Here is a 13,658-nt window from a genome sequence, read left to right as displayed (position 1 = left end):
CAGGCATGTCCCCCGTAGACAGATCCCAGCACACTTAGGGTAGCTTGCACCTAATCCTTATGAGTTTTAATGCCAGTAATGTGATGCTAGAGACCTGGATGATATAGCTGAAGAATGATTAGAAGCTGTAAATGGAAGTCATGATAGAAAGCAGACTGAGAAGTTATATAAATGGTGTCGCATTCAGGGAAACACTTCCAGTACTCAATTTAGGTAATGTGCAAAGTTTGATTCATTCTGCAAAATGTTACTTAAAGGCTGGGAAAAACCCACGGGGTTAGAATTCCAATAATCAAAATTGGAGAGGCAAACTTGCTTTCCTGTCTTCTCCTCACCCTCAAAAACACACTTCAGAAGTTTCTCTCCTCCACTGTAAATTCGGGGTAGTAGCAAGGCCCTCGGCAACCCCAATTTGGTCTCGTTTTTATTCTGTGTTGAACTTATGGGTGTGTGGGGGTAGTTTACACGCAGAATATGAAGTGTTAGATAATATTTATTTTGGGATATAGAAAAATCTGTTCCCTTCCCCCTTAAAACTGTGACAAAATAAAACACTTACTTGCTGCTTTGATGAAACTTCTTTGAAACTGGTACATCATGAGTGGTCCTGGAAGCATTCTGGAATAAAAGGTTATACACTAGTTAGCTTAATAAGAACAATGTTTTTTTTTCTCTACACAGTAGCCTAGAGACTGCCAAACTGTAGTACACTTTTCAAAGACACACCAGGGAAACAACAGCAACTCAACTTACTCTCCCTTTGAAAGGTCCTGAGATGTTACCTGAAATTTCAATTCTCTCTTCTTTTTAAGGAAATAGATACAACTGTTTTGTTGTCACAACTAATACAAAAAAGTCTAGCCCAAACCAAGAGGTTTCCTTTTTAGGCAGTGACCCACCCATCAATAAGAGCATTTTAAAATATGCCTGAGAAACAGGCACTAGCAAAACATTTGCAAATACCTGTACTTAAACCCTCATCTTCCCAGCACCTTGTTATTACCATCAGTTCATCTGTAAATACTATGAGAGACTTTTTGTAGGTGTTTTTGTGGCAAATTCACCATGGAACTCTGCTCAAAAATGTCCAAGGGCTAGAACCCCTGACATTAGGCACAAAACAGTCAAATTTTACCTGCTATTTTAGACTTACTGTTTATTAGCAAATCACCATCAACATGCAAAAAGTAGTGCTACATGCGAACCTCTACAATACGGTTTTGTGAAAACTATAATGAAATTATTAAGTGTATAAATATTTAATGAATATGCTAAACTATAAATTTGAGGGTTTTCTGACAGTCCAAATAATAAGCTTCTCAACAGACTATACATGACTCTTGGCTCAGATTTTATTTTACCCTCATCAAATCCCTTAATTAACTTTTAGTCATCACTTGCATTACATCTTCCTGACTTCAAGATCCTTCCATCAGTCCTCCAACAGCCAATAAAATTCACATCACCAACTCCTTTTTTGTGACTTTCCTACTTTGCTTTTGAGCCAAGAGAATGGTCACAGAACCTGTACAAATGTTTATACAACCTGTGATGATAGTTCTCCTCTTTGCTTAAGACTAGACCCCCAGCTTTTTGTGCAAAAACTTCATTAAAGAATAATAGTGTGCCTACCCTTCAAGTCCAGCATAAATTTCAATCTATTCCTGAAACTGAGATACAGGCAACTAGACAGTTACGTACTTTCTCAATAACTGAGGGAGGTGGAGGGAGGCAGCAGGAATATCACATATATTATGACAGGAAAATACTCTCTTCTCCAATGTCTCAAAAGTGACATTTTCCAATCTAAACTGAAGGCATCTAAAAGGACTTCCATTAAGTTCTCATTTTCAAGGATCAATGTCAACAATATATTCAATCTGCAATGCACAAATCTATCAAAATACATAGGGTACATAATAATACATTCACAGTAGAATGGGATGGGATTCCTTCTTTTCTTAGAAGTATCCGTGGATTTCAGGAAATGCCGTAACTTAGGTTCTGTTAAAGGTTAATTGTCATAGTAGCTTCTTAGAAGAACAAAGCTCCCTAAATCACTCATGGCACCACTGCACAATGGCAACCTATCAACTATGGATGATTTACAATCGGATTGGCCTGCTGAGCTAACTGCACCCACACATAAGCTGTTTCCACATCTCAAACACCCACCCAACAGCTCTCTGGAGGCTGAAAATAAAACTGCTTTCTTCCTGATTGCCTGATAACAAGCTGGCACTCTGCCCTGCTAATGGAAAGTCCCTACCTTAGGTAGGTCTTCAAAGCACTAGTGATGGTCTTGATCTCCCATTCTGCACAGATATCCGTTTCTGTTTCCGAAGCTGTTTTGGGGTCTACAATGAGGAAAATACAATGCATGAAGCAGAGCAGAAAACAGAGCTACCAAATCAAGCACACAGAAAGCATTCAGCCTCACACTACTAACCAAAGAAATCCAAATTAAAACAAAAGGACACCTATTTTTTACCTCTTAAAAATTAGGAAAATGTTTAAGAATCTAAATGGTTACCTCCAGCAAGAATGCAGTGAAACTTACCCTCTTATAATCTGCTGGAGGTAGTAGAAATAAATGCAGCAGTTTTGAAAAGCAATTTGGCAATAGGTATCAAGAGTCATAAAAATGTTTATGTTTACCCTTTAAACTGGTAATCCCACCTTACACAGTCTATCCTTAGGAAATGAGACATGAGAAAAGTTGCATACCAACCACATGTTTAACATATACTACCAGAAAAACATTCACAAAGAGACAACCTAAATGTCCAATAATACAAAGTGATTAACTTAATTATGGTAAATCTACTTAATGGAATGTTGCTTTTATGGGATAATGGTGCTATCGAGCATTATGGACAATGTCTAAATTAGCAAGCAATTTTAAAATCACGTAGCAAAAAAAGAAAAACCAAGATTTCAAAGTTTGTGAGAAATTCACATGAACAAAGGCTGAAAGGAAATGCTCTAAAATTAAAACAGTGGTTGGATCAGAGTGGTAGAATGACAGTTTTTGTTTTCCAAACTATGACTTGACTCTGTTACTTTTATTTTTTATAGCCAAAAACCACTGAGAAATTCTGCATTTCAATAATTTGCTCTCTGCTGTATCTCTAAACTTTTTCCTTGTTGAACACTCCAAGACGTGGATTTTGAGGGAGCGTTGGCAGTGGGGAGTCAGAAGCGGGGCGTCCACATGAGCTTTACAGGGGCTTTTCTCACCTTTGCGGCATCACTCTTACTATCTTGTATCTGCTAGACATTGTTTTATTACAAAGAGTTCTTGTCTTTTGTTTAATGTCCATTTATAATAGCATCTTGCTCTTGCTTGAAGGATGCAAAATCTTGTCTTATCGCTCTACGGATATTAATGGTAGTTTTCTTTTGGGTGTTTTACGTTTTTTAAGGTTGTCCATTTTTGTGTGTTTTTTAGTTTTTATCTTTTATGTTAAGGTACCTCGGGTATCCACTCGGTACCTGATTACCTGCTCATCTGTTAAGAAAAAGGCAATTAAAAAACCGAACTGAAGTATTTCATGGCGGATCAGGTTTTGACTGTGGCTCATGCTTTTTGATCTTCAGCCGATGGCAGAACACCCGTACTCCACAGGCTGAATCTGAAGCACACATGTCTCTGGCTTGTTTTGGTTTTCAATTAGATTTGTGCACCGTTAACTGTGGATGTAACCTCTACCTACCTGTAAATCGCACCACTCCTTTTTGATTTAAGCTACTTTCAAACTTGAAATTCCTACCTAATACTGAGAGAATTACAGTTGTTATATTTTCTAAAGAATGACCTGATTCCACTACTTTTATATATTTTTAAAAAATTGCTTTAAAGCAATAAATGCAATGAGAGCCACCATAATTATATCAGCTTCTGATTATGTCTTTTGTCTCTTAACGTGGACTTTTAAACAAATAAGTGTATTTTAAAATAACTGTGTACAATGCTTAAAAAGATAATTCTTGTACACACAGACAGCTAAGAAAAACAAGCAGATGTTGGAGAATATGGCCTGCTTCACAAACCGGGAGAACCCTACCTTCTGCTGGCAAGGCGGCAGGCAGGAAGTAGAGACTTTGCAGTGCACTGGAAGGAGAACCCAGCTTCCTCATACTAAAGACCTGATTTGCCTCCTCTCTCCCATTCCCTTTCCTTTCCACACAGCACCCCATTTTCATTTGGGCTACTAGGGAGTCATTTGGGCTACTGCTACCCTCTCCTCACACCTACTCCAAGTGCTCAGGGGAGGCTCTGCCTTTCCAGGGGTGGGGAATGGGATTCAGGACAGACCAATCAAAGCACAGTTTCTCTCTGGACCTCTGGACTGGTTCAGGGTTGGCCCAAGACCTAAGTCAGTTGAACCGCAGTGAACTTCATGGCTTTTCTAGCAGACAGAGGAAAGGATATCTGCTGTTTCCTGTTGGCCTTGCACCTGGAAGGTTTTGTAATGGCTCCAAGTGCCAACACAGAGCCTGAGAGTGAGTGTGACAAACAAAACCAGAGATGAGAAAAGCAGAACAAGTGGGTCTTGATGATGTTATTTGAGACCTTGTATCCCACCATGCCTTTTCAGTCATGTGAGCCAATAAATGTGCTTTTCCTTAAGCCACTTGAGGTCAGGTTTTCTGTTTTTGTTTGTTTGTTTTTTATGAGCCAAAGAGATCTAAACAATACAGTAGGCAAGCAGAGACAGACACTGGACTGTCTCTTTCTGGACAAAAAAAAAAGGCACTGGACTGTCTCTCTCTGGGTCAAGAAGAAAGGGCCAACACCACCTTCCAGCTGGAAAGAGGAATGAGTCACAAGTGGGCACTGGGAAAGAACTCACTTGCATCCAAATGCAGTAGGAGGAAGCCAAATAGTCATGAATGGCTTAAGGATTTAGGCGTAATCCCCAGGTGAAGGCACAAATCCAGCTGGCAACTACTGCTCTTAGTGTGTTCCCCTGACACACACTGGAACAGGAGAGAAGAAAGGGCCCCAGCTCATAAAATATTTGGCTCCTAAAGGCAGCACATCTATGTGCTTGCAGGTGACTCTGGGCAATAATGAAGTCTGTCATGTCACATGAAACAAGCAAGAACCCAAAGAGCATGATTTTATCTCTAGGCCCCACACAACAGTAGCCTCCATAGAGTTCTATCAGAGCAGATTTCTGAAAAGTGAACAAAATATCCAAAACCTCAGCAGCTTTAATTCTTTCCTTGCTTTGTCATCTCACATTCCCTTAATGGTTTCTTCCACATAAGTGTAGGTACCCGAACACTCTGCTTAGTATGACCTTTTCCCCTCCCGTGACCAAGACACATGGAGAGCCGCTACACTGCATGGTTCCTGGATGCAAGACAAACATTACTGCACATTTTTCTGAGGAGCAAACCCACTTCTACCCAAGAAGAGTGAATATGACACTAAACAAGCAGCAGTTGGCAGGTCTGGGAGTTGTGAACTGTTCCATGAACCACATTTAGCAAACTAATGATTAGCTTCCACTTATTAGGGCTCTGTAACCATAGGAATATTGTGTAACATTACAGACAGGAGAGTCAAATTACAGCCCAGCTAAAGGGCTTTTTATAGCAACGATGAGGCAAAGCTCATATCTTGAGCACGTCCATTTTAATTCATTTTATATTCAAACTAAATTAAAGACAGCCTACCAAGCTACTGCATTTTCAGAAAGCACCACTGATTTCTATACCTGCCTACCGATGCTCTGTTCACCTACAGAAAGAAACTTCCTGGTAGCATCTGAACAAGATGCAGAGACATAATGTAAAATTTTCTTCAGAACTCAGTCCTTTCTCCCTGCCATGTCACTTGACCGTTGCACCCCTTAGTAAAACTGACCTAGGCTAGAGGAGCAGCTTGAGGAAACAAAGGCATCATGTGGGTAAAGAACAATGAGTGCATTCCTCCCTAACCCACTCCCACATGAATTTGGGAAAACAGGAGACACAGACTGAGAGCAGTGTTTAACTCCTACATTTCCTAATAACACAGTATAATGTAGGCAAATTAAAATTGTTTTTCCTTCAACATAGAAGGTAATATATGCACACAGTGAAAAAATGTATCGAAGCAAAACAAACAGATACCCATGAAAAGGCGAGCCTTTCCTACGCCAGAGGCAACTGCTATCATCAGTTTTGTGTGTGTGCACGCGCTACCTCAACAACATATGCATAGACGTGCAAAATATGAATACGGCTTTTTAAAAACACAAACAGAAGAACACTAGACATGCCATTCATTCCATGCACTGCAATTTTCATTGAGCAATATCTTAAGAAATTGTTCCATATCAGCACACAAACATATCTACCTCACAGTACTTCACCGCACCATAGTTGAATATCCCATGCATAGAAATTAAGGTTGTTTCTGGTTTGGCTGTGATAAACAGTGATATTTTTACATGTCTTACCTCTAAAAAAAATCCCCAAAGTGCAATTTCTAGGTCAAAGAGCATGTGCACTTTCAGTTTTGAAATATATTGCTCACCTGCCCCTCAGAGGTTGTACCATTATATTTAGTTATGAGAGTGGCCCCACTTGCAGGAACAATGAGATAGGCCAGCGTCCTCTGCCCACCCAGAAACAGTCCAAGCCTCTCTGGAGAGGGATGCCAAGCTGCATTGCCTCCACCCCACCCTAGCATCCCAGCTGCTTTCTGGAGTGCACAGAACTGTCTTGAGCTTACAATCCAGGCAGTGAAGTTAGACCCGGGACAGAAGTGGAGGGTGCCCCTTTATATCAAGGTAAGTGAATTCGGAAGGGGGAAAGTCCTAAAAGAAACATGAGAGTGGCAAGGGAAGAACCTCAGCACACTTCTGATTAACCGGGAATAAACTCTACTTCTGCCAGAACCATGACCAATAGTGGAACAATGAGAAATCTATTCAGGTGTCTAGGACCACACTAATGAAAGATTTAAGAATGCCAGAAAGTTAAATGGAATCAAGTTTAACAGCCATCCAATTTTAGTATCCACAGTGAATTTAACCACAAAGATGTATAAACTTCTCTGTGTTTAGTTTTCATTAAACAGAAGATTTTAAAAAGCTGACAAAATACTTGTTGGTATAAAATAGGAGACAAAAGCACTCTAAAATTTTTTCAGAAAGCACCTGTTCTGTACTCTAAATAAAATTCAGAAAAATATGGATGCTGTGAAATAAGACATCAAATAAAAAAAATAACAGACTGAAATAAAGGTAACAGCTGAAAGGGAGAAAGGAAAACAGCTAAGTAAGTGGAGTTAGTAAACACACTGAAAATTCACTTACAAAATTAAAGCTTGAATTATGAAAAGCAAATAAAAAATCAACACAAGAAAAACTTAAAAGAACGACACGGAAATGGGGCACGAGTTTGATAATTTTTGCTAAAATGCAAAGAATCAGAAGAAAAACAAACATTAAAAATGTGCAAAGTGACAATAATGTAGTTTTAAAATTTTTTGAGAATTGTGTAATAACAAAAAAGTTTGTTTTTCTCTAGAAAAATATATGTAAGAACTCCTTCATCAGACCCCAATGTCTGCAAAAGAATGACTATATGGTGACATTTAACGTAATGAAAAGCACCCTGACCTGTGTGGCTCAGTTGGCTGGGCATCCTCCCTCAAAGCAAAACGTTACCAAAGTGAAAGTTTGCTGGTTCGACTCCTGGTCATGGCACATGCCCAAGTTGTGGGTTTGTACTCAGCTAAGGCACGTGCAAGAGGCAACTGATCAATGTTTCTCTCCCTATCTTTCTCCCTCCCTTCCTCTCTCTCTAAAAATAAATATATAGAATCTTTTAAAAATAAAAGAGAGAAAAGGGGGACAATTTCTCACTATACAGTTAATAGTCACTCAAATAAGTAGTTGAGGAAATGAAGAGTTAGTTTTCATTGTAAATGAATAAACTCCAGGTGGATTTTAAGAAGAACAAAAAAGTTTCACAATCCTGGAACACGGAAGGTGTTTTAATGTATAATCAACGTAGGAAAAAGATTAACTTTGTAGCAAAGTTACAAAGTTAATCCTTTTGCTTCGTAGCAAAAAGATTGGATTTCATATAAATACAAAATACTCATAAGACAAAGCAAGAACAAAAGTACATCAATAACATTCAAGACAAATGGTAATCTGAAATATATTTAACATTGGCCTCCATCTCTAAACAGGTCCCACCACTGGAAGATGACCACATCAATGGAAAAACAGACTAAAAATGCAATCAGGCAATTCATGGAGGGAGGAATATAACTCAGCAAGAAACCTAGGAAAAATGTCTAAACTCACCTCGATTTACAAAGTTAAATAAAATGAGATGTGTTTAAAATACGTTTTTAATTACTGTGCAAAAAAGTCATAAAGATAGCAAGGATGTGAGGGACAGGATACTCTCTTCAGACTTGGCTGACAGCAAAGTGGGGAATATCAGTGAAGAACCTTGAAAATATGTATGAATTTTGATCCAGCAAGTCAAAAATCATAAAATAAACCTGAAAAAATAATTAAATAGGCATACAAAAATTAAAAATAGTAATAGCTTACCATTTATTTTTTATATATTTTATTGATTATGCCATTACAGTTGTCCTATTTCCCCCTTTATTCCCCTCCCCCCTTCCCCACCATCCCCCCCTTTAGTTTATGTCCATGTGTCACAAGTTCTTTAGATTCTGTATTTCCCATACTATTCTTGCCCTCCCCCCTATCTATTTTCTACCTACCATCTATGCTACTTATTCTCTGTACCTTCTCCCCTCTTCTCCTACTCCCACTCCCCTGTTTCTAACCCTCCATGTGATCTTCATTTCTATGGTTCCGCTCCTGATCCAGCTGTCTTCTTGGTTTGTTTTTGTTTTAGGTGTGGTTGTTAATAACTGTGAGTTTGCTATCCTTTCACTGTTCATATTTTTTATCTTCTTTTTCTTAGATAAGTCCCTTTAACATTTCATATAATAAGGGCTTGGTAATGATGAACTCCTTGAACTTGACCTTATCTGAGAAGTGCTTCCTCTGCCCTTCCATTTTAAGTAAAAGCTTTGCTGGATAGAGCAATCTTGGATGTAGGTCTTTGGATTTCATGACTTGGAATACATCTTTCCAACTCCTTCTTGCCTGTAAGGTCTCTTTTGAGAAATCAGCTGACAGTCTGATGGACACTCCTTTGTAGGTAACTGTCTCCTTATCTCTTGCTGCTTCTAAGATTCTCTCCTTCATTTTCATCTTGGGTAATGTAATTATGATGTCCCTTGGTGTGTTCCTTCTTGGGTCCAACTTCTTTGGGACTCTCTGAGCTTCTTGGATTTCTTGGAAGTCTGTTTCCTTTGCCAGATTGGGGAAGTTCTCCTTTATTATTTGTTCAGATAAGTTTTCCACTTGTTGTTCTTCTTCTTCCCCTTCTGGTACCCCTATAATTCAGATGTTGGAATGTTTAAAGATGTCCTGGAGGGTCCTAAGCCTCTCCACATTTTTTTTGGAATTCTTGTTTCTTCATTGTTTTCTGTTTGATTGGGTTTTTTTTTTCTTCCTTCTGGTCCACTCCATTGATTTTAGTCCCAGTTTCTTTCCCATCACTATTGTTTCCCTATGCATTTTGCTTCATTTCACTTAGTGAAGCCTTCATTTGTTCCTCGAATTTGTGACTAAAATCAACCAGTTCTGTGAGCATCCTGATCACCAGTATTTTGAACTGTGCATCTGATAGGTTGGCTATCTCCTGGTCGCTCAGAAGTATTGACTCTGGGGCTTTGATCTGTTCTGTTTGACCCATAATGTCTTGGTCTGTTCACACCTGTTACATATGAGGGGCGGAGCCTTAGGTGTTCACCAGGGTGGGGTGACCCAGTTGCTGGGTTGTGACCCTGTATGTGGGGGAGGGGTCAGAGAGGAACAATGGCGCTTGTCCCATGCTCTCTCTTGGATTTTGGTCCCCTCTGCTGCTTCCCACAAGCAAATTGGGCCCTTCTGGTACTGGTTCCCAGGTGTGTGGGCCTGTGCACCCTCCAGAACCCTGCGGGTCTGTCCAACGAACTCTCTGTGGGCCTGGGAGCCTTTCCTGGCACCTTGACCCCCAAAAGTTTCTTTAATCAGTGCTTTTAGGCTTTAATTCCTGGCACTGGGGCCCTGGTCCATGCGGTCGGTCTCACTGCTCTTTTTTCTTTGCCTGGTTTATCTGTGCGCGAATGTGTGATCGTTGTCAGCCAGCAACCTTGCGCCCCCACTGGGTCCGCCTATTGCCACCCCACGCCTGGTATCCGCCAACCGCAGCCTGTGCTCCTGTGTTGGTCCGGGCACTTTTTCCTACGCTACCCGACTCCGCCGGCTGCTGACTCCGCCCCTCTGGATGCGGAGTGGGTCTGGATGAATGGTTCATTGTTGTCGGACTTCCATACAGTTCAATTTTCTGTGTTTTGGTTGCGTTTTTGTTGCTAAAGCTTTGTTATCTTTAAACTTGGTTGTGCGAGGAGGCACAGTGTTTCCACCTAGGCCTCCATCTTGGCCAGAAGTAATAGCTTAACATTTATTGACTAACATGTGGAGGCTCTAGATGCAGCAACCTACATACATCTCTTTATTTAATTCCTCACATTGTTAAAGAGACAGGAACTATTACTACAGATGATGACAGACGACCAGGAAGGTTTAAACATCTTGTGTAAAGTTAAACAGATGGAGAGTGGAAATGTAACTTGTCTAACTTAAAAGTGCTATCTTGCCCCAATGGGGATGTTCACTTGAGTACTTTCTAGAATGACAAAGAATTGCAACCAGTCTATATAGCCGAGACTAGGGGACAGATCAAAATGTTATAGTACATCTCCCGAATACATGGCAAAAATAAAGTCATACTCCAGCAGAACTTGAATAACATTGGAAAGTAGACACTCTATATTACTACATGGAAAAAGCCTGTTACTAGGCAGTAAATATGTAGTGTCATTACAATTTTGAAAACATTTTTATATTATATTATAGGATAGTACACTTAAAAGGTGACAGTGGTATGATAAAATAGTCAATAAAGGTTATCTCTGGTTTGCAAGACCATTATTTCCTTCTACCTTTTGTCTTTCTCCAAATTTTCTACTATGACAACTTACAATTTTAATCGAAAAAAGCTATTTAAAATATATACAGGAAGACAGACATGCATGTACTGAACAAACACACAGCTGATTTTTATTTTTGAAACATTAAGCTAAAACTTAAAAAGACATATCTCTGCTTCACATTCAGGGAGAGAAAAACACGAAACAGCACATACATGGAAGTCACTGTTTCTAGGAATCTGCAAGTCTCCTGGAACCCTTTTCAACCTTCAAAGACAGTGACCCCTTGCTAGAGGGAAGGAGTCAGGGTAGCTCTTGGTGTGACAGAAGCATGAGGCTCCACCACATTTGCTATCAGAAATTCTAGCAAGCTTTCTTAAGGAATCCAAATCAGTTTAAAAAAAAAAAAAGCATTCTCAAAACATTGGCTCTTATCTTCCCTCTTCCCACCTGAAGTCCCCCAGTGTATTAGAAGTGAACACAGTAAACTCAGTGATCAAAGGAAGTCTTTGGTTTTACTTAATTTTAACCCATACTTTAAATAATAAAAATACACTACTCCACTTTTGAGAGACTCTAACAAATAATCCAAATCTTGCATATAATAGGGCAACCAATGAATATAGAATATAGGAATAGTGAGTGAATGGTTCATGCTCAGCCCGGCCATCACAGGGAGAGGTTTGGGAGGACAGGAGCCATATTTATTTTATACTCTTGCTAACCCACTCTAGCGGGTGCCAAGTGCTAACCTCTAGTACCAGTGCCAAGAACATATGAAGATGACAGAATGTTCACAAAAGAGAAGAGAGGCGGGGCTTGGCCTTCGGGTCTAGAGTCTCCCTGGCCTAACGGGTGATTCCTCAATTCCAAGATCCACACTGTTTAACGTAAATGGTAGTGAGATTCACAGATACCATTCTCTACTTGTTTTTTTTTCAAATACCATTTACATTCAGTATTATTTTTGTATTCCGCTTTTGATTAGATCTTGCACTGTGTTCATTTCTCAGCTCTGGTTGAACCTCAGTTTGGAGTCTAGTCTATCTGCAGTGTCCTACTGGCAGAGGCAGCTGGCCTTGTGACTTTCAGCTGCTAGTTATTAGTTTTTCATGACATTTCTCAGATGTTCATGATTATGTCTGTCTTTAGGAAAAGGAAGGAAGAAAACAGGACAAATATCTTGTTCAAGGGCCACAAAGAAAAGTGATAAAAACAAGATCTTTTCATACCATTCTTTGCTTAGCACAACTGAGCTAAGGTGCTTCTCTTTGAGATTAGCAAATGCATCTAAAATGTCACATTTCTTTTCATTAGTGTCGCCTTACAGAAAAATCTGTCATCTTTGAAACCTTTCATTCCCTCTGCTCCCCTGTCCGTATCCAGTTGGTTGCAAAATCCTATTGATTCCCTCTCCCTGTTTTGAGCCTGTCCTTTCTTCCTAACCTCAGAGCAGCTATTGGGTGCAGCCTTTGACAGGGCATGCTCTGCCTCATCTACTGCAACTGTCTTCTTCCTCATTATCTTTCCAAGATCAAATGCATGCTCCACATTGCTGTCAGTGTTATCCTCCTCAGACTAGCATCTGATCTAGTTAACAAACTCTGTTATCGTCCAGTAGCCATTCCAGGAAAGCACTCCTCCATCACTCGGTTAGTAATCCTGCTCAGTCCACAAGGTTCCACAAACAAAGCCCCTCCCCACACTACCCTCTGCCACCCTCACAGAGATGGCTCAGGATTACCAGAGAGACACACAGGATCCAGGCCATCTGGATCCATCTGCTATAGGTCATGTGATTGGCCTGAGATTGTGAAATGAATCACGTGAATGAACTTATACTGATTAATCAAAGTCCACCCTGGGAACTTCTGCCAAAACTGTCAAGAAAGACACTCTCTTCTCAGTGATGCAAGCTCCAAGGACTGCTGAGACTGAACTATATAGGACATTCCAATGAAGAATATACCAAGACAAGCAGACGTCACGGATAATGAAAAGCCAGACAAACGCATGGAGAAGGCTCCCACAAATGTAAAGATGTCCCTGGAGCACCTAACCCTCTTGCCACCTTGGACTTACCAGTTATGTGAGAAAACAAAGGCCTTTTATTTTGCCTTTAAATTATTCTGAATTGCCTTCTTGACACTTTTGTGTATAATAGTCTTAACACACACAAATCCACTACTTAGAAACTTTTAATAGCATCTTACTTCCTACAGAGGGAAAAAAAACAAACTCCTTAACACAATAATCAAGTTCTTCAGCAAATGGGGCCATCTCAGCTTTTCAGTTTCAACTCTCCTGTCCCAGCCTTGACTGAGTACTTGCAAATACTCAAATGAAATTAAAATCAGTAACCTCTGCTACAGACACCACAGGGACTGATTTCTGCCCCCACGCCATTGTTCTTACTTCCTGCATCTTAATTATTCTTCTGTTCTCTCCTTCACACTCAATTTCCAGATCCAGTTCATATTAGGCACCAGGATCCTATTTTACATTACAGCTTTCATATGCATGCAATATCTCCCTCCTACTGGACACTCTGCAGACAAGAAATAAATCTTTCTAAAGTTTC

General features: G+C 39.9%; 1 protein-coding gene across 4 annotated transcripts in view; it reads right to left on the bottom strand.

Annotated features, from left to right (window-relative positions):
• The window catches only part of ARHGAP26 (Rho GTPase activating protein 26), a 420,536-nt gene that overhangs the window by 160,541 nt on the left and 246,337 nt on the right, over nucleotides 1-13,658 (bottom strand). For all 4 annotated transcript variants that reach the window (XM_037062978.1, XM_037062987.1, XM_037062996.1 and 1 more), the window contains 2 exons: nucleotides 2,270-2,357; nucleotides 560-618 (listed from right to left, as the gene is read on the bottom strand). In XM_037062978.1, the coding sequence (XP_036918873.1) occupies nucleotides 560-618; nucleotides 2,270-2,357 (147 nt within the window). The remainder of the gene's footprint in view (nucleotides 1-559; nucleotides 619-2,269; nucleotides 2,358-13,658) is intronic.

The sequence above is a fragment of the Sturnira hondurensis genome, unplaced genomic scaffold, assembly GCF_014824575.4.
Source record: "Sturnira hondurensis isolate 20B ecotype Veracruz unplaced genomic scaffold, ASM1482457v3 Scaffold0001120, whole genome shotgun sequence".
Taxonomy (NCBI): Eukaryota; Metazoa; Chordata; class Mammalia; order Chiroptera; family Phyllostomidae; genus Sturnira; species Sturnira hondurensis.
The sequence above is the reverse complement of the archived record's forward strand: the minus strand, read 5'-3'. Positions and strand labels throughout refer to the sequence as shown.